Source organism: Rhinopithecus bieti, unplaced genomic scaffold (assembly GCF_001698545.2).
Source record: "Rhinopithecus bieti isolate Rb0 unplaced genomic scaffold, ASM169854v2 scaffold_57691, whole genome shotgun sequence".
Taxonomy (NCBI): domain Eukaryota; kingdom Metazoa; phylum Chordata; class Mammalia; order Primates; family Cercopithecidae; genus Rhinopithecus; species Rhinopithecus bieti.
The window spans coordinates 2,264,543-2,290,366 of NW_016824383.1; the positions used below are offsets into that span (position 1 = coordinate 2,264,543).

Consider the following 25,824-nt stretch of genomic DNA (forward strand, 5'->3'; position numbering starts at 1 on the left):
AAAAAAAATACAAAAAACTAGCCAGGCGAGGTGGTGGGCGCCTGTAGTCCCAGCTACTCGGGAGGCTGAGGCAGGAGAATGGCGTAAACCCGGGAGGCGTAAACCCGGGAGGCGGAGTTTGCAGTGAGCTGAGATCTGGCCACTGCACTCCAGCCTGGGTGACAGAGCGAGACTCCTTCTCAAAAAAAAAAAAAAAAAAAAAAAAAAAGAAGCTACCCTTAAAGTCCAGGAGACCAGGACTTAGGCCCTACCCCACAGGCAGAGTCCCTGCTATCCTAAAAGGTTGTCAGTGGGTGGCGGGCCTGAGGTCTTCCAGAATTTATGAGCCAACTGCAAAGTTACTAGACTACGTGATCTCTAATGTTTTCACATTTTACTTTTTTCCTTTTACTGTGATTCCTAAGTGCAATGTGGCATCCTAGACTGGATCCTTGAATAGAAAACAGATTATCAGTGGAAAACCCTTGAAATCTGAATAAAGTATGGAGTTTAGTTAATATAGGTTAAATATCCCTAATCTGAAACGTGGAAATCCAAAATACTTCAAAATATGAAACTTCTTGAGAACTGACATGACCCACAAAAGAAACGTTCATTGGACCATATCAGATTACAGATTAAGGACACTAAACTGTAAGTATAGTACAAATACTCCAAAATTCGAAAAACTCTACAATCCAAAAACACTCTGGTCCCAAGCATTTCGGATAAGGGATACTCAAACTATAGTAATATACTCTTAGTTTTTACAAAAGTACCATAGTCATGCATTATGTTAACATGAAAACTAGAAGAATATACAGAAATTCTCTGCACTATCTTTGCAACTTTTCTGTAAATCTGAAATGATTCCAAAATTAATTTTATTTAACAAACATCCAATACTCATTCATTAAAAAAATTCAGCAAACTAGGAATAGGGGGAAATTTCAACTTGATAAAGAGTATCTAGAAAAAACTTCCAGCTAATATCAAGCTTAATCATGTAAAATTAGATGCTTTCCTGCTAAGATAAGGAACAAGGCAAGGAGACCCACTCTCATCGCTTACTCAATATTGTATTTGAAGTCCCTATGCAATAAGAAAAGACAGAAAGTAAAAGGTACACATACGGATTGGAAAGGAAGAAATAAAACTGTCTTTGTTCACATATGACATGATTGTTTATGTACAGAATCCCAAAGAATCACTAAAAACTCCTTGAACTAACAAGCAATTATACCAAGGTTTCAAAATACAAGGTAACTATACAAAACTCAATTGTTTACTTATATACCAGATATAAGCAATCAAAATTTGAAATTAAAAACACATGCCAGGTACAGTGGCTCATGCCTATAATCTCAGCATTTTGGGAGGCCAAGGCAGGTGGATCACCTGAGCCCAGGAGTTTGAGACCAGCCTGGGCAACATAGCAAAACCCCAGCTCTGCAAAAAATAAAAAAATTAACCAGGCATGGTGGCGCACACCTGTAGTCCCAACTACTTAGGAGGCTGAGGCAAAAGGATCAATTAAGCCTGGGAGGTTGAGGCTGCAGTGAGCCATGATCATGCCACAGCACTCCAGCCTGAATGACACAGCAAGACCCTGTCTTAAAAAAAAAAAAAAAAAAAAAAAACCCATAAAACAATTTACACTAGCATCAAAACAAATGAAATACTTGGATCAAGTTTATAAAGAGGAAGAGGAAGACAATATTGTTAAGATATCAATTCTCACGCTTGATCTATATTCAAAAGAATCCCAATGAAAATCCTAGCAGTTATTTTGTGAATATCAACAAACCGACTCTAAAGTTTGTATGGTGAGACAAAAGACCCAGAACAGCCAACACAATAATGAGAGAAAAAACAAAAGCTGAAGGACTGACCTATCCAACTCCAATACTTACTAAAAAGCTCAAGCAATCAAGACAATGTGGAATTGGTGAGAGACAAACAGATTAATGGAACAGAATAGAGTCCAGAAATAGAACCACGCAAATATATTCAACTAATCTTTGACAGAAACAAAGGCAATCCAATGGAGAACGGATATTCTTTCCAACAAATGGTGCTGGAACTATTGGGCATCTGCATTTGAAAAAGTTAATTTAGACACAGACATTACATCTTTCACAAAGACTAATTCGAAATGGAACACAGACCTATATATAAATTGCAAAACGATCAAAATTTTGTAAATAACACAGAAAAAAGTTACACGATCGTGGGTTTGGCAATGAGTTTTTAGGTAAAACACCAAAGGTAGGGTCCATGAAAAAAAAAAACTGATAACTAGAACTTCACTAAGATTTAAAACTGTTCAGCAAAAGAGAGTATTAAGAGCATGAGAAGACAAACCACAGGCTGGGAGAATATATTTGTGAAACACATTATCCGATAAAGGATTTGCTATAGTTTGGATGTGGTTGGTCCATGCCAAAATTCATACTGAAATTGAATTGCCAATGAAACAGTGTTGGAAGGTGGGGCCTTTACAGATGATTAGATCATTAAGATGGATTACTGTCTTTCTCCAGAGACTGGGTTAGTTCCCTGGAGACTGAATTAGTTCTCAAGGGAATAAATTAGTTCTTTCAAGAACGGGTTGTTATAAAGCAAGCCAGCCTCCTGTCCCTTCTCTTTCACACATGCTAATGTGCCCTTTCACTTTTCTGCCATGCTATGAAGCAGCACAAGGCCCTTGCCAGATGTGGCCACTCAATCTTGAAGTTCCCAGCCTTCAGAATTGTGAGCTAAATAAACCTCTTTTCTTTATATATTACCATCTCAGGTATTCTGTTATAGCAATAGAAAGCAGAATATGACAGACTTGTATCCAAAATATACAAAGAATTCTTAAAATTCAACAATAAATGCAATTTAAAAAAACGGTCTAAAGAGCTGAACAGACCCCTCACCAAAGAAGATACACAGATGGCAAGTAAGCATATGCAAACGCTCAAAATTATCATATGTTTTTAAGGAATTGCAAATAAAACAAGATACCACTAACACCTATTAGAATGGCTAAAATCCAAAACTGACACCACCAAATAAATGCTGGGAAGGATGCGGAACAGCAGGAACTCTCCTTCACTGCCGGTGGGAATGCAAGATGGAACAGCAGCTTTGGAGGATAGTCTGGCAGTTTCTCACAACATACATAGTCTTACCATAAGATCCAGCAATCCTCTCCTTGTTATTTACCCAAATGAATTGAACACTTAAGTCTACACAAAAACCTGCCATGAATGTTTACGGGAGCTTTTTTTTTTAAGAAACTGATGTTTATTTTCCATCAGCCTTATTTCCATGTTGCTTAACAGCCCAGGTAAGAACAGCTTAAGACCATTCAGTGGTTGCTGCTACTCATTCAGTGGGCTGAGCAGTGGGAGCTGCAGAACAGTCTTCTGTGGCAGGCTGAGCACTCCAGTCTCCAGTTGGGAACTGCTTAATAGGCAGAGGGCACCTGCACATGTCAGACCAATCTGCAACCTCAGGCTGAGTAGCAGTGAACTCGGGAGCTGGAGCGTGCATTCACCCTGAAACTCCTCCTTGGTCACAGCCTTTTCAGTAGCAGCCTGCTCTTCGTTTTCAATTTCTTCAGGATTTCTGTACAAGCAGGGATCAGGCATGACCTCTCGCAAGTGTCCACGGGAAATGGTGCCATGCATGTGCAGAACTTTCCAGGCCAGCATCCGCCACATCAAACCCACTGAGTGAGCTCCCTTGTTGCATGCAATGGCGATGTCCACATAGCGCAGAGGGGAATCTGCGTTACACAGAGCAATGGTAGGCAGGTTAACATAAAGATGCCTCCACAAGAGGCTGCTGGTCAGCCCTCAAGTCAGTAACCACAAGAAGCCGTGGTTCCCGGAAGGCTGCCTGGATCTGGTTAGTGAAGGTTCCAGAAGTGAAGTGGCCAGGAACTGGAGTGGCTCCAGTGGCAGCAGCAAACTTCAGCATGGCCCTCTGGTCAGTATTCCTGAAGGATATGACACTGACATCAGCAGGGTTTTTAATGGCAACAACGGCACAAGCTACCAGCAGAAGCTTCTCCCAGGTCCTCTTCAGATTTATGATGTAGATCCCATCATTTTTCCTTTTATAGAGGTACTGTTTCATTTGGAAGTCAAGATTGGTGCCACCTAAATGGGTTCCTGATGCAAGGAACTTAAGGACATCCTTCTCTTTCATTTGCAGGGCATCCAGGGTTCCAGACATTATGAAAGTTTCCCTTTAAGTTACAATGGGAATCCAGAACAACGCCGGATGGACTCCTCTGTGAGTAGCGCGGAAAGGCCACGGGAGATTTGTTCATAGTTGCTCCAACTTGGAAGCAACCAAGATGGTCTTCAATACGTGAATGGAAAAAACCCGTAGTACGTCTTGACAACGGAGTATTATTTAGTGTTAAAAAGAAATAAGCTATCAAGCCTACAAAGACATGAATGAACCTGAAATGAAGATCACTCAGTGAAAGAAGCCAGTGTGAAAAGGCTACATACTATGTGGTCTCAACTATATTCCATTCTGGAAACAGCAAAACTATAGAGACAGTGAAAAGATTCCTTGCCAGCGAGCTGGGAAAAAGAATAAATAAGTGGAGCACAACGGACTTTGGGGCCAATGAAACTACTCTGTATGATACTGTAATGGATATATGTTACACATGATATGTTTGTCAAAACCCACAGAATATACAAAACCAAGAATGAACCCTAAGGTAAACTACAGACTTCAGTTAATAATAATGTATTGATATTGGTTCATATTGTAATAGGTGTACCACACCAATGGAAGCTGTTGATAATAGGCGAATTTTGAGACTCCATCTCAAAAGAAAAAAAGAAAAGAAAACTCTGTCTCCTGTTTTCAAAACCTAGGTAAATGTCACCTTCTTTACAAGCTGTCTCTAAATCCCACAAGAACTCCACTACCCCATGTATTGCCAGATTTTTATTCATAGTTCTGTATAGCATTGTGTATTTTATATTTTAATTTACTTATACATTTCTCCTAGTGTGGACTATTCCACATTGGCCTGTATTCCAGGACATATAGTAGTATTTCAATAAATATTTGATGAATTACCAGTAATATAAAGGCTCTCTCCCACTGTTCTATAGTTCGTGATAATCGCAAGTCAGTAAGCAAAAGTTTCCTACATATATGTAAGAATATGTATCCTTTTCACATATTATTTGCTGCCCTCTATCTGCCCTTACAGTCTGTAAGATTCATAACGAAACAGAGAGCAAATACATTCTCTCTGTGAATGGACTGTAGTTGAAGTCATAGAAAGGATTATTTTTAAAAATTTTTAATTAAACATTGATTGGATCAAAAGTCAGAATAAACTGAATGTTTCCTTAAGAAATAAAAACATAAATTATTTAGACCTCAATAAAACCTCATCTTGGGGCTCCTGGAGGTGAGGCAGTGGCAGGAAGAACGTCCTCTGAGGGGCCCTTGAGAACTCTCGGCAAACTAAAGACTCCAGTGACACACAGGACAACACAGAGGTTTTACCTAATCGCTAGGAAAGACTACATCATTATTATTAAGATCTTGCATTGGTGTGGTACACCTATCAGAATGTGAACCAATAGCAATACATGATTAGTAACTAAAGTCTACAGTTTACATTAGCGTTCATTCTTGGTTTTGTATATTCTCTGGGTTTTGACAAATACATCATGAGTAACATATATCCATTACAGTGTCATTTACTTAACCACATAACAAATTCAGACTTAGCAAAGGGGCGGGAAAAGAGAAAGACAGTGAAGGGAGGAATGCTCCAAACACTCACTGATAGGCACAAAAATTTAAATAAACTAGATAAAATTTGTCTTCCGAGACCCCTACACTTCCTACCCTCAGTTTTTCTGTTAAACACTTATTACATCCCTACTATGTGCCAAGAATTCCACTAAACACTAGAGAAATAAAGATGAAGAGACTGCTCAGGAAAAACTCATAAGCTGTGAAGAAGGTCATCTACAACCAGTTCAAGACAACGATTTTCTTAATTGTCAGGCCCAATCAAATGTCTATTAATGCACTTTAAATTAACAGCACCTTTTAAGAAACCACAATATGACATTAAGTCAACTGTAAGATGCGCTCTTTAATTACAAACATTTAAGAGTGAAAAAAAAGAACATCACATAATTGATAAAATGTGATATAACACAGTGGTTAAAAGCATGCTCCTGTCCCCAGATTCTCTATTTACTTCACCTTGGGTGAGTTACAACCTCTGAGTCTCAGTACCCTTCTTGTTAAAATGGGGACATTAATACCAGTACCAACCCTCAAGGTGTTACTGCCAGAATTAAAGAAAGAACTCACATAAAGCACTTAGAACAGAGCCTGGCACACGGCAAACTCTCAACAAATGTCTACTACTCTTACTTTTTATGGCAAAGGCTAAAATAAAAGTAAACAAAGAATATCAATCTGGGCTAGTGAGAGAGGGAATGTTCTCTAGAGGGAAGATTCTTGATATGAGTCTTAAAGGCTAAGAAGAAGTCAGCAGAGTGAAGAGGTATGGTGGATGGAAAGGGGGGAAAAGGGGCAGGGGACCAGCATAGCTTCCAGGCAGGAGGAATAGAAGAAAAAAGCCCAGGAATAAAAAAAACTCCAGGCAAAAAACGGTATATATACTCAGATACTCTTCCATGAGACTCAAAGTACATGATTTAAAACATTTTGATATGAAAAATAAAATGTAAAAAGGCAGATATTTTTAAATAGATTGTAAAAGTCATGTTAATTTAATTCTTTAGAGACAGGGTCCTGCTATGTTGGCCAAGCTGAAATACAGCGGTTATTCACAGGAGCTACAGCTTCCAACACCTGGCCTTAAGAGATCCTCTCCTGCTTCCACCTCCCAAGTAGCTGGGACTACAGGCACACACCACCATGCCAACTGCCATATTCACTTTACAGATAAAAAGCTGAGCTTTAGAATTCCCACCTTATTCCATGACTGACTGCTTCTGGTTGCCTCATAATAGGGAGTGGCACTGCCCTAAAATTTGCAAAGCACTGCAAACTATAAAGGGCACACCTACAGACAAAAACAGGTAACCATATGAGAACCTTTCCAGTCCCTCAAATTGACCCATTTAGGCAGCAATCTTCTGAATCCTTTTGGGAAAAGTCGGAGAGTACTTAAAGGAAACTCAATATAGAAGTGGTACAGTAAAAATATGTGGAAGCAATCCCCTCCCAGGTCATATTCCACAGCCATGAGAAAAGGTTCCCCCATAAAGAAAAGAAGTTAGAAAGATGGATCACTCACCAGAGTGGTTCTGCATGAGACAAGCTGATGACAAATGCCTCTCCTGTCTGTCCAGAAAGAGTCCGTCCACTTTTATCAACAATCGTCCCTGAAATCTGAATTGACAAAGTCAACAAAGTCAACAATACAGACTCAAGAATATAGCTATAACGACAAAATCAAACGAACAAGCTGACTTCCTTTGCTCTTTTACAAGGAAAAGAAATGTGGAACTCAAATTCAAAGGGAGCACTTTCTGTAAGTCAGAACAGACATATGCCAAGAGATTAGGGGAAGAGGCAGGAAGCCACAGAAACAGAGATAAGGGAAAGTCACTGAGGCAAAAGCAATGACTGAAACAACTTTGGAATTCACACATCCAGTCTTATTAGAGGCAGTTTTCCCAGAGATAACATTAAGTTATCCTGACCTCCTGCTGTTAAACATTGGACTTATCTAACACCCTTGTCTGGATTCAATTCGCTTCTCACCAAGCAATTTTAGGACTCAGCAGAGAGGTCTGCCTACTGAGTCAATAAAGCGGCAGTCTGGTGTCTTCGGTGTTGGCTATGTGGCCATCAGCATGCAAGTCCACCCCTCCTTGGGCCTTAATGAGACTGAGCCTTGAAGTCTTTGGCTTCAAGGACCAATACAGAGGGCTTCTTTTGAACAGCTTGCCTTTCATCAGCTACTTCTAGATTCATTTTCCTTGCCTCTCCAGATATAAGACTGTTATTGGTCTAGAAGTGGTGGGAGGGAAGTGAACAATGGAAGTTAACGTAGGTGAGTTCTAAAAGATACTATTAATAGTTCTACTATGCAAGGCGGGGAAAAACATGCTCAAAAGGACAATTATTAATAGAAGACAGAATGTATTGTGCAAACACTTTAAAACTTACAAAGATAGGCCGGGGAGCATATTTCTCCTCAAAAAGGTTTTGGAGTGCAAACACAGCTGCCTGTCAGGGAAAAAAGAAAGAACGTCTTTATTTCTGAGACTGTTTCCAAGATTAGTCTAACTTCCTGATTAGAATGCACCCTTTTCTAAGACCTCTTCAGATAAGATATACATCAAGCTCTCTGGGAAGAAATGTCTTCCTTGTAAGGCACAACTCCAGCACCCCTTTCTCAAGTGTAATACTGTGCATATTAAAACAAAACAAAAGCTCACTGAACGTTCACCTAGGAACTAGTATTTCCTCTGAGGAGGAGCTGAAGAGTATTCTTTCTTCCTTTCCTCAATAAAAATTAAAAATAAATAAATAACACTCAGGAGGCTGAGACAGGACGACTGCCTGAGTTCAGGAGTTCAAGGTTGCAGTTGAGCTGTGATCATGCCACTGCACTTCAGCCTGAATGACAGAACAAGACTCTGACTCAAAAATTAATAAATAAGAATGTCCCCGCTTTTCACATCCTTTCATACACATGGTAGGTATATGAACCAACAGTATCCATCATTGCAAAAAACAGCATCAGCTTAGATTAGGTAGTAATGGTACAAATCCTATGTTATTCTGTGCTGTTCAGTCCACATATTAAGTTCCAGGTAATGGATCTTCTCTTTTTATCATTTTATTTCTTGATGCTAAGATACGTATGTTTTCACAATTAATTCTCTGACATCAGAATGCAACCTGTAATTAATGTGTACCTTTCCTGTGATGGTAAGTTTTTTTCATGGAAAGTTACTAAATCAATAATATCAGAATTTCCTCTTTAGAAATAGACAAATTGATCCTAAAGATCTTACGGAAAACAAACATGTAAGAATAGCCATGAAAAGGGGTATCTGGAAAAGGGGATGGGACTCAATGAAAAAAAAAAAAAATCTAAGCCTACCAGTTACTCAGACATATTCTAATGTTATGGTAAATGGTACAATAGCGTCATATTAGCAGACAGATTACTAGAAAACACAAGATTCAAATGCACTCCAGAATTTTGGATGATAAGGATAATGTTCCACATCATTCCTATCACTGTGAAATAACAGGATGCTTAATAGATGGTGGTAGGAAAACTAAACTTTAAAGGAAAAAAGTTAGCTCCCAATTCTATTTCTCACTCCAAAATAAATAGCAGATGCATCATGAGGGGCATTAGTTCCATATAATCAGAATGTATGCCACACATCTGAAAACTTAGAAACTCAACAAAACATATCCTTAATGCTTTATCCCCTCATGTTAATCCCTCTTACTTCTAATCTAAACAATACCGTGACTCTTTGCAAGTGTATATATGAATCTCATTTCAGATATATTCCTTATCTTGTTTGTTACTGCTCTCATTTTCAAAACGTATATCTGAATTCCTTTTCAAATTATAATTTGTTTACTGGAGATTCACAAAACAATTTCTAAAAAGATATATAAAAAAGAACCCAATGAAAGTCACGTGTTAAGAACAAGGTAGGGTGGTCATCCAGCTTCAGGCTGGTAGTGGCTCTCTATGTTCTTCCTGCTCGCAAGTATTTTAGAAAATGATTTTTTTTGAAAAGTTCAAGGCCGAGCGCGGTGGCTCAAGCCTGTAATCCCAGCACTTTGGGAGGCCGAGATGGGCGGATCACGAGGTCAGGAGATGGAGAACATCCTGGCTAACACAGTGAAACCCCGTCTCTACTAAAATTACAAAAAACTAGCCGGGCGAGGTGGCGGGCGCCTGTAGTCCCAGCTACTCGGGAGGCTGAGGCAGGAGAATGGCGTAAACCCAGGAGGCAGAGCTTGCAGTGAGCTGAGATCCGGCCACTGCACTCCAGCCTGGGTGACAGAGCGAGACTCCGTCTCAAAAAAAAAAGAAAAGTTCAAAAACTCTGGACCTGTGGTCTGATTCCCACAACAATTAAACATTTAATGAAACTGTAAAGTACTAGGGAGGAAAAGGCCATTTTTCCATTTTTTTCTTCTCTTTGACTGAGGAGTGCCTCTGTAACTATAGTCTCCCCCTCCACAACAAAAAAATAAAATCTGTAAATTCAACCATATAACATTTAAGAAAAATTCTCCTATGCCATTAAAACGCACACACAAACAAACAACAATACAACACTACCACCATCACCACCATAAAGAAAGTCAAACGTCAAACAAACTGGAGGACAGTAGCTGCTGCTCATTATTGAGAAGGGCCTCATTTTCTCAGTAAAGGACTCAATTTTAAAAAGCCAAAGTCCAATAGAAAAAAAGGACAGAAGACATAAGTCATAGAAAATAAAATATAAATGGCTCCAAAACTAAAGAAAGATGCTCAATTACATTAGTAGTAAGAAAAATACAAATTAAAACTACAGTGAGGCACCACCTGTCAAACTGGAAAAGGTCAAATAGTTTAATAATACACTGTGCTAGTGAGGGTGTTGTGAAACCAGCACTATTGTACACTTCTTGCTGAAGGGAGTATAATTGAGTCCAGTCTCAAACGAGGGTAACTTGACACTAAAGATAAAAATTAACAATGCACATATCCTTTGATTCAGCAATTTTACTTGTAGAAATGTATCCTACAGATACACTGTGTAAAAACATACATATAAGGATATTTGCTTCTCTCTCCATAAACTTATGTGCCTTTGCATGTATGTAAGGAACACAAACACACACGTACACGCATGCTTATATCTGTACAGCATCTGCCAGGACCCCCAAACTGGTAATAGTAGCTGTCTCTAGAAAGGGAGCTGGATAACTAAAGACTAGGAAAGGAAAGGATATTCACTTTTCACTCTGTGTATTTATGTATCTTTCAAATTTAGAACCAGCAGCATGTAGTTATTACCTAGGAATATACACATTTATACTAGCTATATATGAAAATATCTATTTTCATAATTAGAAAAAAGTTATTTTAAAAGCTTCAAAAGCAGGTTTACATTTTTCTTATTGTACTGGCCTCAGTTAAAAACACTCAAGAATGAAATGGAGGAAATGCAGGTAATTTATTTAACTTTGGTAATGGCTAATACTATCTTCTCTGAACATCAGGGGACTCTCCCACAGCCCTCAGCCCAGCCCTGTCTGCTTTTTCTCCCTTAGCTCACCTTGGCATTGGCAGTATCAAAAATAGTTTCAATGAGTAAGATATCAACTCCGCCATCCAGAAGTCCTTTGGCCTGCTCTTGGTATGCTTCAACAAGCTCATCAAATGCTGCAAAAAATAAATCACACCCAGCACATCAGTCATCAATATCCTCTGAATGGCCCTAGGGTATCTCAAGTGTAGGTCTGGTACCTGTGAACTACTGCTGGTTTAGAATGCATAGTTTAAGAACATGATTGTTTTCTTTATTTTTTTTTTATTTTTTTAAATTATACTTTAAGTTCTAGGGTACATGTGCACGACGTGCAGGTTTGTTACATATGTATACATGTGCCATGTTGGTGTGCTGCACCCATTAACTCGTCATTTACATTAGGTATATCTCCTAATGCTATCCCTCCCCACTCCCCCCCACCCCACAACAGGCCCTGGTGTGTGACGTTCTCCTTCCTGTGTCCAAGTGATCTCATTGTTCAATTCCCACTTATGAGTGAGAACATGCGGTGTTTGGTTTTATGTTCTTGTGATAGTTTGCTGAGAATGATGGTTTCCAGCTGCATCCATCCATATTCCTACAAAGGACATGAACTACTGTGGCTGCATAGTATTCCATGGTGTGTATGTGCCACATTTTCTTAATCCAGTCTATCATTGTTGGACATTTGGGTTGGTTCCAAGTCTTTGCTATTGTGAATAGTGCCACAATAAACATATGTGCATGTGTCTTTATAGCAGCATGATTTATAATCCTTTGGATATATCCCAAATATAATGGGATGGCTGGGTCAAATGGTATTTCTAGTTCTAGATCCCTGAGGAATCACCACACTGTCTTCCACAATGGTTGAACTAGTTTACAGTCCCACCAACAGTGTAAAAGCATTCCTATTTCTCCACATCCTCTCCAGCACCTGTTGTTTCCTGACTTTTTAATGATCACCATTCTAACTGGCGTGAGATGGTATCTCATTGTGGTTTTTATTTGCATTTCTTTGATGTTCAGTGATGATAAGCATTTTTTCATGTGTCTGTTGGCTGCATAAATGTCTTCTTTTGGGAAGGGTCTGTTCATCTCCTTTGCCCACTTGTTGATGGGATTGTTTCTTTCTTGTAAATTTGTAAATTTGAGTTCTTTGTAGGATTCCAGATAATCCCTTTGTCAGATGAGTAGATTGCAAATTTTCGCCCATCTGTAGGTTGCCTGTTCACTCCTGATGGTAAGTTCTTTTGTTGTGCAGAAGCCTCTTTATTTAATTAGATCCCATTTGTCAATTTTTGGCTTTTGTTGTCATTGCTTTTGGTGTTTTTAAGACATGAAGTCCTGCCCATGTCTATGTCCTGAAGGTATTGCCTAGGTTTTCTTCTAGGTTTTTTGTGTTTTAGGTCCTAACATTTAAAGTCTTTAATCCATCTTGAATTAATTTTTGTATAAGGTGTGAAGGAAGGATCCAAGTTTCAGCTTCACATATGCTTAGCCCAGTTTTCCCAGCACCCATTTTTAAATAGGGAATCCTTTCCCCATTTCTTGTTTGTCAGGTTTGTCAAAGACCAGATAGTTGTAGATGTGTGGTATCTATTTCTGGAGGCTTGTTCTGTTCCATTGGTCTATATCTCTGTTTGGTACCAGTACCATAAGAACATGATCTTTTGTTAGAAACCAAAAAAAGAAAGGTGGCAGGGACAGAAGGTATAACAAGTAAGCTGAAGGCAGCTGTTCCTAAACATCTGCCACATAACTTCCACTTCCCATGTACAAGCTGAGGAGTGAGAAGGAAGGTGCACGAATTTCTTGAACATGTACCCCTTATTCAATATCTCTGAAATATATCATTCCTTCCATAGCTCATTTCAATCAACCGGTTAAGAGATGGCTGTGAGAAACATGCCACAGTGATGTGGACAGGTCGCAGGTTGAGTTGAAGTCACTCTGTGACAAACGGCTGCAAGTCTGCAGATTTTGTCTCTGCTCTTACACCAACTCTGTCAGAGAAGAAACCTGTCTGGTGGGCAATTTCAGTCTCAAACAAAAAGTGTTCAATCACTCCTGGTAAAATTTTTGTTAGAAATGTCTTGGACTGGCCCAGTGCAGTGGCTCACGCCAGCACTGTGGGGGCCTGAGGCGAGCAGATCACTTGAGGTCAGGAGTTCAAGACCAGCCTGGCCAACATGGTAAAACCCCAACTCTACTTTAAAAATACAAAAATTAGCCAGGCATGATGGCACATGCCTGTAGCCCTAGCTACTGGGGAGAGTGAGGCAGGATAATCACTCGAACCCAGGAGGTGGAGGCTGCAGTAAGTCAAGATCGTGCCCTTGCACTCCATCCTAGGCAACAAAGTGAGACGCTGTCTCAAAAAAAAAAAAAGAAAAGAAAAGAAATGTATTTGATTATCTATTTCCAAATGAGAGATCATCTCTCTCCCCATTTTATTTCCCAACCAAAATAAGAAAAAAATGCTCAAATATCCAATACAGAAGCCTATAAAGTCCTCCTGTAACATCATTGACAGGTTCTCAGAAATTGCAACTTTGACTAATATGTAACAAAACCAGTATTTTCTTTCTAATCAACATTATAATGAAATTCTGTTGAAGGAAATGCCATTAATTGAGGGCCTACTATGCATCATTTTGCTTAAATATGCAGTTTTCAAGAATCTGAATGACGTTAAGTGAAGACTTACTGTACTTCACCTTGTACAGCCCAAGAGCAAGGAGAAGTTAGCTCCCCACTGGCATGTCTAGACCAAAGGGAGCATCAACAACACATAAGCCTGGTATGAGCAGCTCCTGGTGAAAAAGTGTGGTATCACAACACACAAAGTTCCATAAACCAAAAACCTACAAACTATACTTGCTTGATCTTGTCATCTCCACAGACTGCACTACCAGACATGGTATCATGATTATTCAGCTCTGATATTTTAATGCATTTTGTTTTCTACAGTCTTGATGCTTAGAAATTGACCTAGATATTTGGATGTTTTGTCAGATCTCAATATAAGTACGTTTATATATGGTAGTTTATAACATGTATAATGCCAACATGTTGATATGGTTTGGCTGTGTCCCCACCCAAATCTCATCTTGAATTCCCACGTGTTGTGAGAGGACCTGGTGGGAGGTAATTGAATCATGGGGGCAGGTCTTTCCCATGCTGTTCTTGTAATAGTGAATAAGTCTCAAAGATTTGATTGTTCTATAAGGGGGAGTTTCCCCACACAAGCTTTCTCTTTGCCTGCTGTAATCCATGTAAGATGTGACTTGCTCCTACTTGCCTTCTGCCATGATTATGAGGCTTCCCCAGCCACATGGAACTGTAAGTCCATTAAATCTCTCTTTCTTCTGTAAATTGCCCAGTCTTGTATGTCTTTATCAGCAGTGTGAAAATGGACTAATACAGATGTCTAGATAGTACGGACTGCCTTCTGATAAACGAGGATATTGTGGGCTATTCTATAATAGACCACAAACCTAGTATCCAAATTTGCTCAACTTCTGAGTTTACAGCTTTATTTTAGTTGGTTTCATTTCCACAGCTGACAAAGCAGCATTAACACAACACCATATACATTTGAAAGCAAGTTCAAATAATCATCATCATCATAGCTAACTTTCTATTTAGATGTCTACTATATTCCAGGCACTGTTGTACACCTTTTACAAGGATTAAATCACAGTAACTCTAAGGTAGATCCTGTTATTGGTTCCATTTTACAGATTTATAGCTTACTGAAGCACAGAGGTACTTGCCCAAGATCAATGATTATATACGGTAAATACTCACTGATGTTCCTATAATCTGGTCTTTCCACAGACGGGGACACAGAGAGTGTCTTATTAGTCGGACCCAGAGCCCCTGCCACAAACTTCTTAATTCCTTTGGGAAAAGAAAAACAAGTGTGAAATCTCTAAGTGGCTGAACATTTTTTGCTGTGAATGAATAGCCAATAAGATTTTTTTCTAGAACACAGATCTATAATCTTTTGTACACAACTCTGAAATCCAAAAAGCTCTAAAAGCCCAAACTTTTTTTTCAATTTGACAATAAAACTTGACCTCTCCTAAACTAGCAAGAGACTATTTATAGTCTTTATCTAACTTAGATGATTCATAGATTCTGCTTATATATATTTGATCATGGGGCTGCCCCAGAGCCCACTAAGGAAATTATGCCATATAGGAGATATGCACATATCATCACAAAACCAGTCCCCAAAACTCTGAATTCTCACACAACTGACTAAAACATTTCAGTAAGTAATCCTTTTCTATCACTAGAGCTGTGTTTGAACAAATTCCCTCTCCTCCTATTTTTACAAAGCCCTAAAGGTTTTGAACTTAACGTAAGTTCTGCAAAATCACCTCACAGTAGCATTTAACTTGAAATGCTTTCTAGTACCATATTGCAGGCCCTTCACTAGAAGGAAATACTAAATCAGGATTAACAATTATAAAGCCTGAAATTGAAGTATGAAGCAGAGCAAATCTTTCTTCAATAACTTTTCCTCTGCCCTGGAGCCCAGGTGCTTCTAAAAATGGCGTGGGAAGTTGTGTTCATTACACAGAAGCCAGGGTCGTACTGCTCACTACCTTTGATGACTGTAGCTACTCAATAACCTGGTTACTATGCTTTGTAATTTAACTGGAGAAGACTATCAGCTAATTGATAAACCAGCTTTTGAAGAGGTTACAGGCCCAAATATTCTTTCGCATCCCCAAAGCTAACCAATAACGTGGGTATAAGAAAACTGTCCTTATCTCTCCCTGCTTTAGCTGGTTCAGTGTCCTCTGACCTGTGACTCTGTTGGAGTAATAGTCTATGCATTTCCATGCATTTAAACATTATCTCTTAGAAACAGAGTTCTTGTAAACTGCTTTGGTCTTCATTAGTATGCTGTGCATAACTTCACAGTAATTTTGCCTTCCTGTTGGCAATAACTTCACATTTCCAAATCTTAAGGGGCTCCATATATTTCTTATATTCCTTTCCCTCTCTCAAAGCCTCCTACCAGCTGGTGCCCAAGTGTTCTGATGGCATCCAGCCAGGAGGTTAGTTATTTCAGGAGCCACTTTTCAAGTCCCAGCAAGACTGAATCTAATGCCACACTTTTTTGTGTGCTTCACAGAGCCTTCAAGGACATCAACAGTATAAAGGGAAAATGCTTGAAAGGCAATATCTCTACCTATATCAGCTAATCACAGGGATGAGGATGGCTTTAAAAAAATGAGATCAAATATCCTAATAATAGCCAAGATCATCAAAACAGCCAGCTGTTACTTTTAATGACCTGATGATGTGCTTCCAAAGAGACATAAATTATTTCATCTCTAAATACACAACGAAGTCAGGGGCCTCGCTACCAAGCCAGGCTAAACCAGGCTGAAAGAGCAACCCAAAGACCACAGGGTTGGCATCAATTCAAAGATGTTGAGTGCTTGATCATGAAACTGCAGAGAAGTAATCTACAAATACGTAAAATACAGCGTCTGCAGTGTTGCTCATAAGCCAAAGGCCACATAAGGAAAAACTGCAATAAGGACAGCAAGTTATAGCTGACTATATCAAAGGAACCACGTGTGCAAAAAAAAGAGAAGAAGATTCCTTACCTGTCTGGAGAGTTATCTCCTCGGCAGCTTTTCTGGCCACTCCTGCAGAGCACTTGTTCATCCGGTAGGCCTAATGTATCAACCACAAACATTAGCTTGTCCTTCTTTTCCTCCACACAATAAATAAAGGATTCATGACCATCCAATACCCAGTGTTCTTCAGTAACGAAATGTAGAGTGAATTAATCTGAGGTCTGAGTGAAATCTTAGCCAAGCAGGCATATCAGCTCCAGACTCGAAAGGCAGCAAGGAAAGATAAGAATCCTTGAGAATTGCTTTTAGGTTCTCCTCCCAAACCATGAGCTAGCTGGTAAAAGGGCAATCCTTAGACATCTAGCATGTCAGAGAATAACCTATGTAGTTAAATATTCTGAGAATTAAGAAAAAAATAAAGCAATGGAAACAGCAATAGGCTTAAGAGGCAAAACATGCAGGTACAAGGACTAGTCTGTCACTGCCTGACCAGGCAGTTCCCACTGCAACTTTTCCAGGCCTGATTCATGTACAATAGTTGGAATCAGTAATTCTGAACTTTTTGCATATTATTAACGACCTGACAATTTGATAAAGGGCTATGAACCCTCTCATCAGGAAATAAAAAGCAAATATGCACAAACACACACAGTGTTGCCTATGATTTAAGAAGGTTCACAGCCCTCCAGAAGCTCTTCCACAGACCAAGTCGGGATAACCTAGACTTGTGATTTTCAAGTTCCTTTGAATTCCTAAGATCCTATGTGTCTTGAATAACCACATCCAGGAATTTAATAACCAGAACATCCTAAATAGGTGTTGGCAAACTGCAGCTCATAGGGCAAATTGGGTCCACTGCCTGTTTTTGTAAATAGTTTTACTGGGATAAAGTAAGTCCATTTATTTATATAATGTCTATAGCTGCTTCCACACTACATGATGGAGTTGAGTAGTTGCAAAAGACTTTGCTAACAAAGCCAAAATATGTACTATACTATCTGACCCGGGCTCAAAAAAAAAAGGTACAGCCACTCTGAAAGCAGTATGGTAGTTCCTCAAAAAATTAAACATAGAATTACCATATTATCTAACAATTCGACTTCTGTGTATATATACAAAAAAACTGAATGTGGGGACTTGAATAGATGTTTGTATACACACGTACATAGCAACACTGCATATTCACAATAGCCGAAAGGTAGAAGCAACCCAAAGTATCAACAGATGAATAAGCAAAACGCGGTATATACACACAATGATACATTATTCAACCTTAAAGAGGAAGGAAATTCTGACACACACGACAACATGGATGAACCTCGAGGACATTACATTAAGTGAAATAAACTAGTCACAAAAGGCCAAATACTATGTGATTCAACCTAAGGTACCTAGAATAGTCAAATTCATAGAGACAGAAAGTAGAATAGAGTATGCCGGGGCTGGAGTTGGGAGTAGAATGGGAAGGTACTGTCTAATGGGTACAGAGTTTCAGTTTCAGAAAATGAGAAAGTTCTGGAAATGGACAGTGGTGATGATAGCACAACACTGTGAATGTACTTAATACCACTGAAGTGTATACTTAAAAATAAATATGATAAATTTTATGTTATGTGTATTTAATCACAATTTTTAAAAAAGAAACCAAGGCTGCCATCTAATACTCAAAAAGGCGTCATAATACTGTGTGCATACGGCCAATGATTACGCCTTTATCAACAGCTACTGCATGATAAGTATCATTTATACTTGATTATTACTTGCCCATAAAAGTAGCCAGTTGGAAAATGAATGGGCCACTGTGTTCACAAGCAGGAAGGATTCACATCATTTTCCCCGTCTCATCATAAACAAAAGATAACTAGGCATTAGCTTGACTCTGCAGCTTCTAGTGCTTTACTCACTAGCAACTACCAACGCAGCAAACGCCTATAAGTATCTTAGATACATGGAACAATGGAATTCTTACCAAGTGTTCAAGGCCATAGTCAGCTTGGGCAATACTAGTGCTGCTGAAAGTATTTGTTTCAATGATATCTGCCCCAGCCAGCAAGTATTCCTGCAACAAGAGATTATAATGTCAACTATGAGCTTTAAAGTATTTTGTCCCCCCAGAATAAACATGCTCTTTCATTACCACCATTATCATCAGCTATCTTTTGACCACTTACTAAGAGTAAGGCACTGCATTAGAAGGTAGAGATGCAAAAAGGTGTAAGGATTTCACAGAAAGGCATGTGGTATGAATAAATAAACACAGAACTTGACTTCAGACAATGTTAACATGCTAAGGTTATAAGAATTTAATCAAGTCCCTTAAACTCTCCGAGTCTCAGTCTCCTCATTCAAAAATATTATAACCCTACTTCACAGGGTAGCTATCTGCTAATATAAAGTAACACATCAGCCAGGCATGGTGGCTTATATAATCATAGCACTTTGGGAGGCCAAGGTGAGAGGACTGCTTGAGGCCAGTTCAAGACCAGTCTGTGCAACATAGAAAGACCCTGTCTCTAACCAAAACAATACAAAAAATTAGCCAGGCATGGTGGCACATGCCCATAGTCCCAGCTACTTGGAAGGCTAAGGCAGGAGGACTGCTTGGGCCCAGAGGTTCAAGTGAGCCACAGTGGCACCACGGTACTCCAGCCTGGGTGACAGAGTGAGACCCTGTCTCAAAAAAACAACATCAAGTGTCTGACACATAATGGGCACTCAACGAACGGTAGTTGTGTTCCCTTATCTTCTTCCTGCTTTGGCAGAACCTGATGCCTATGGAGAAGTATACCATCTCAGAGATCTCAACATCTGACCACAATGTTTTCAGTCTACATTTCCTAGTCCCTCTGAACCAGCGTCACATCCTTATGAAACCCTGAAGATCTTGATGCTCCTTTGTGCTCTCTCTTCGAAACTCGTGTTCCTGGCTCCACTCTTTGGATCATCTCAACCTCAATCTGACTAGCACCCTGGAATCTCTTGACCCCCTTGATTTTCCAACACTAAATAAACCCAACCCCTCTTAAGTCGATGGACAATGCTTGCAGAAGCACTGGGAGAAAAAAAACAAGATATGCATATTTATAGTAACAATAACAAACATCCTAAATATCTACCAATAGGGAAATAGCTAAATAAACTAAAATATATCCACTTTATTACATGCCATGTGACAGCTATAAAAAAATTGTATATCTACAAATACTGACATGGAAAGATTCTGCAAAGTATTGTTAAATAAAAAAAAAATAGAATGATATGTAAAGCGTGACACCATTAAATTAAAACACACACACACAGAGTACTATGAGTTTTCTACATATATATTCACTCACGTATACACACATATACATACATGAAAATGAATAACAAAAGAATCTGGGACGACACACAGCAACTAACATCAGAGGTTATCTCTAAGGAAAAAATAGCAATTTAGAGTATGGTCAAATGGGAATATATTATCTACGAGATTTGTTTTATAAGAACTAATTTAAGTTTTTTTAAAAGAACAAGAAAAATTGAAAATAAACTTAATGCCTAGGAATAAGAAGATTAGTTAAATAAATGATGATATATACAAAGAATAGATTATGAAGTTATTAAAACCATGTTTCAGAATATTTAATACGGTATATAAGTAATAAACGCAAATTATAAGACAGTACGAAGCAATGTAATCCCAATTTAATTTTTAAAAATCCAAATACAGAAAACTAGACTAAAATATGAAACACATGAGTGATAGTTGTATCTTAGAATTTTATAATGGGTGAGCGCCAGCTTTCTAGTTCATAGACAGCATCTTCTCACTGTATCTTCACATGGTGGAAGGGGTGAATAAGCGCCCTTGAGCCTCTTTATAAGGGCACCTCCTAATACCATCACACTGGGCATTAGGATTTCACATACGAATCTCACAGGCACACAAACATTGAGACCACAGCAGTGCCCTTATAAGAAGAAATATGGGAGTTTTTTGTCCTCTCTCTGCTCTCCGTCAAGTAAAGATACAAAAAGATAGCTATCAATAAACAAGAGGGCCCTCACCACACGCAGGATCTGCTGGCACTTTGTGGACTTCCAGCTTCTAGAACTGTGAGAAATAAATGTGTGCTTGTATAACCCAGTCTACGGTAACAGGTAATATAGCAGCCGAAGCTAAGACACCACCTTTAAGCATTGCTTCATCAGGGCTGTTGCAGTGACTTGAATAAGATAGTTTTCTCACATTCACTAGTGTGAAAACCCTTATTTGTCCAGAATCTCATAGTTTTTCACTAGAGTTTACATGCCTCAAGGGCAGAAAACCTACCTATCTCATTCCCTTATCCTGAGTGCCCAACACAGTACATAACTTTTATTTGATGTCCAAAACTTGCTTTCTGAATAAACTGCCTCTTTCTTCTTTATTCTCCAGAGCACTCGGCATAGCAGTCTGCCCTGATACATGAAATAGCTTGCAGAATAACAGAATGAATACATTTGGGAACCTGGGAATACTTTACCTTATGGATTTGGTAAATGACATCCGGCTGAGTTATACTTAAAATGTCATTGTTGCCTTTCAGCGGCCTGGCGTGATCTTTAAATTCCTGACCTCGGAAGTGTTCTTCGTTTAGCTTCTGCCGCTGGATCATGGTCCCCATCCCTCCATCCAGCACCATAATCCTCTTCCGCAGAATGGCATCGATCTCATCCAGCGGGGTTTTCTTCAGACCTGCTTTAAAGAAAGTGGAAGTTTTACTTTAAAGAATGAAAGGTAAAAAAGATGTGTAAGGGAGGAGCTTTAGAGAAATTTATAATAATCCGCAATAAGGAGTAAATGGAGTTCATAAAAGACGCACTCATAACTCCATATAGGAAAATGCTGCCCAAAAAGGCCGTTAAGTCGTAACAAAGCCTAATTTTACAAGATTGCACACAACACAAAATCCCTGGTGAAGCACAAAACCAAGGTGAAGGGCCAGGCGCGGTGGCTCAAGCCTGTAATCCCAGCACTTTGGGAGGCCGAGACGGGCGGATCACGAGGTCAGGAGATCGAGACCATCCTGGCTAACACGGTGAAACCCCGTCTCTACTAAAAAATACAAAAAACTAGCCGGGCGAGGTGGCGGGCGCCTGTAGTCCCAGCTACTCGGGAGGCTGAGGCAGGAGAATGGCGTAAACCCGGGAGGCGGACCTTGCAGTGAGCTGAGATCCGGCCACTGCACTCCAGCCTGGGTGACACAGCAAGACTCCGTCTCAACAAAAAAAAAAAAAAAAAAACAAGGTGAAGGTAGGCTATAACTACTCCTGTTTTACAGATGAGGAAAACAGGCAATAATGGGCCAGTGATACAAGACTTTCCTCTCCCTAAATAAAATGATTTAGTAGAGAAAATTGAAAACCATCAATAATTCCAAACTACTCTTTAAAATATTAGCTTTGACCTTCTCCCTCACCTATTGCCAGAACTAATAATGGCCTGCAAACAGAGTTTTACTCACCTCTGCCCAACTATGAAATAATAACTGGCTAACACCCTTGAACTTCTCAACTCTCCCCACGCTCCTTGACTTCTAATTCCCAGTCCAGAAAAGGGCCCAATGCTTACTCCTTCTAATCCTGCTTTCTGGTTTCTATGACCTACTGGAAAGCCACAAAACTATGCTGACTAGAGTCACTGAAAATTTGTAATGTTCAGCCTCTTCTTTGGTTCACCTTTTCTTGACCTTCCTCAATACTTCTAATATCTGCTGTCCCAATTTCTGCTTTTTTTTAGCCCCAAATCCTTTTCCTCCTCACTCCACAAGTGATTTCACCTAATCCTATACAAAGAAGTCTTCTGTTGGAGGCTCCTCAAATTCACACCCTCTCCACCTCAAAATCCTCTTGCAGTCTGGCCCCTCTATTTCCCTTCTTAAAGCACCCAAGGAAGAGCGCATGATCACCAACAGCTCCCATTGCTCCCCCATCTAGCCCTTCCCACTCCCACAGTTCCACCTCAGCAACCACCGATTTCTTATCTTTCTCCTGAAATTACTTTCTAAAGACGCCAATGACCTTCTAAATACCAAAAACACCTGGCCCCAATCTTAGACCCAGCTTGTAAACTATCCACTGGATATCGCTACCTCAACTACCCACCTGCCCCTCAATCTAATATTCAAAACCAAACTTGCATATATTCTCTGTCTCATCTCCTGATTTCTGTAAATGGCAACACTCTTCCCAGAAAACTAATCATAAAATCTCAATATTATCTGACTCCTTATTCTCCCTGATAACCAACATCTACTTAGATCCCAAGCCTTATAGATTTGGCCTCTAAAATGCCATGCACAATGGTCCCACCTTCCTCGCCCTATGACAACCCCTTTCTTCAAGAACTTACTACACAGGCCAGCTATCACCAATCCTCTCTGAGCTCTAGTTTGCATCTATGCAAATGAGATCATACATCTATGGAAGTGCCTTGTAAACTATCAAGTGTTCTACAAAGGTAAGAGCATCACCACCATACCCAGCCGCCCTGTGTTCCAATCCATGCTATGCACCACTACCAGATTAATCTTCCTATAGAACAATTTTTTAAACCAGTTGCTTCCTCTGCTTAAACACCTTCAACAACTCCCTATAGCATCTCAGAGTGAATACATGTTACTCAAAACAAATCTTAATGACACCAACCCATTCCTTCTGTGCTCCCTAAGAGGCAAGAAAAGCTGAAGTCAAATGGAGCTGGTTCTAAGCTATCTGAGCTCCTTGGAGCTCATGCCTAGCAACACCAACGTCAGTACTTGGCAAATATTTCTTTAATTGAAATGACAAAAAAGTGAGGGTAGATGAGAAACAACAGCCAAAGATAATTTAAAACCCAAACCAGTAACTTAAGAATATTTGTAAGCTGGTATTGGGTGCAAACTTACAACCCTGCCTTGTCTTACTGTCCAGGGTCTCAAGTATACAATACAGGAACTGGGGCTAAATGGTAGTCACAGAACTATTTTCAGTGACTTTCTCCAAGTGGGCTTCAGGAAGGTGGCTCTAGTAACCTGAAAGAAAAATTTGCAATATCCAATATCTCATTTCTTTTCCAAAGTGCTATGTTTCTTTCAGGATGTACTATTCCTTTCCAAAGCCACCTCACTTGCTAATTGTGTTTACTGAACTTGCAGGTGAGAGAAAACACTTCCTGATAAAGGAACGAAGTTAAGTTCCAATGATCTGACCAAAAGTACTTCAAGAACCAAAGAAAATCACTTCTCGGGAAATGTGGAGAAAAGGTAGGGCTTAATGAAGCATGTATAATAGAAAGACTGGTAGGCATCAGGCAGTGGGCGTCATTTCAAGCTATAGTAGACACGGTAAATTCACATGCAGCGTTAATTTAGGCACTCCATGAGGTGATTACCCTATCAGCCAATAAGCACTCAGAATTTGATAGGCTTAAGCTAATAGTGGCAGGGTGGGAAATCCAAGAAATCTGGGTTTTAGCCCCAGTTCCCGTTAGTAGCTATGGGATTTTAGACAAGTCCTTTCCATGCTTCAGGAAGATGAGGAAACATCGGCCCTGCCCTCATCATTGGAATTGTGATACTAAAATGAGACCATATGTTAAGAACTGGACCTCTTAAGTCACACAAGTCATGAAATGAGACATTGGTGTTTGATGTATAGTAAACATCTGATAAATATTAGCTACTCTTATTATGTTGGTATTACTGCAGAGCTGGGACTGAAGCTCTAACAATTGTGTTCTATATATTACAAAGTTCAGTGGGCTGTGAAAAAATCATGTAAAGCCTGAAGCTCTCAGTTGTTCACGTTGGAGCAGGAATGGTATATTTGCAGGTTTGGAAATGTCTTCTTTCAGTCGGGTGAAAGAAGAAAATACCCAGTGAAAGCTGTTAAATGTAGATAATTTCACATGAGGAATGAGAAGACAAAGAACTAAAGACTGTAACCTACATGCCCAAATGAATCGCTTTCTTCTCAAAAGGATGTAGCTGCAATTCTCCCTGAAATGACATCATGTGAACTTACATGGGTGACTGAATCATAAGCCTGGTGTGAGTGTGGGGTGTGGCAGTGGGGAAATAGGTCATACACGTGACATTTCATATTTAAAAGGTATTCAAACTTTCTAGGGAAAAAAAGGCAATCTTTTCCACAGACAGTGAAGTATATTCTTTGACATCAGCAAAATGATTAATCAATATCAATCAATATCCTATTATTTACATGCCCTTCTTCCCATCTTCTCCACTGAGCAAGTGCACACATGTTTAGCAAATCTAACCACTCAGAGAGCCTCCAACCCTCCTCTCATTTTCATAAAAAGTCTTAGTACTTTTCCATGGGGCCCTTACTGGATTACCTTTTCAATCCAGAAATAATAAGCTTTGTTTTTGGACTTTAAGACAGTTCACTATTTACCATAAAACAACCCAGCCCCACACATGCAAATTCTGATATCTTGTTTGTTGAGCCACCATATAGGCAAGAGATCAAAAGTTTTTAAAAACATCTGCTTTGGTTTTTTAGAAACCTGACAAACTTACTGTATAATTTATGTGGAAGAACTTTATGACTTCAAATGAAGAGGAACTTCTTAAGATGCAAAAGACCAATCTCTTAATTTTTTTAAAAAACAATGAATTTGATTACATAAAAACCAAGGATTTCTGTTAAATGAAAGTCACCATAGACAAAAATAATAGACGATAGGTTGGGGGAAGATTCTTCAATGTCTAAAGCTAATTTGTTTTCTCATTGATTTGTGTTAGTTCCTTGTACATTCCAGAATGTAATGTACAATGTGAATTTTAAGATACCTATAGAGTTTACAACAAAATGTATAAATATATGAATATATGTGAAAAAGGCAGTCTATGGAAACAAGAGAATTGCGAATGGAAAATACAGACAACAAGGAATATACA

General features: G+C 39.2%; 1 protein-coding gene and 1 pseudogene across 1 annotated transcript in view; both read right to left on the reverse strand.

Moving 5' to 3' along the window:
* The window catches only part of MTR (5-methyltetrahydrofolate-homocysteine methyltransferase), a 105,252-nt gene that overhangs the window by 75,705 nt on the left and 3,723 nt on the right, over positions 1–25,824 (reverse strand). The window contains 7 exon segments of the mRNA XM_017862275.1: positions 7,298–7,392; positions 8,176–8,235; positions 11,316–11,422; positions 15,102–15,194; positions 16,925–16,994; positions 18,867–18,956; positions 21,406–21,617. Of these exon segments, the coding sequence (XP_017717764.1) occupies positions 7,298–7,392; positions 8,176–8,235; positions 11,316–11,422; positions 15,102–15,194; positions 16,925–16,994; positions 18,867–18,956; positions 21,406–21,617 (727 nt within the window).
* On the reverse strand, positions 3,328–4,209 carry LOC108522214 (40S ribosomal protein SA-like; annotated as a pseudogene).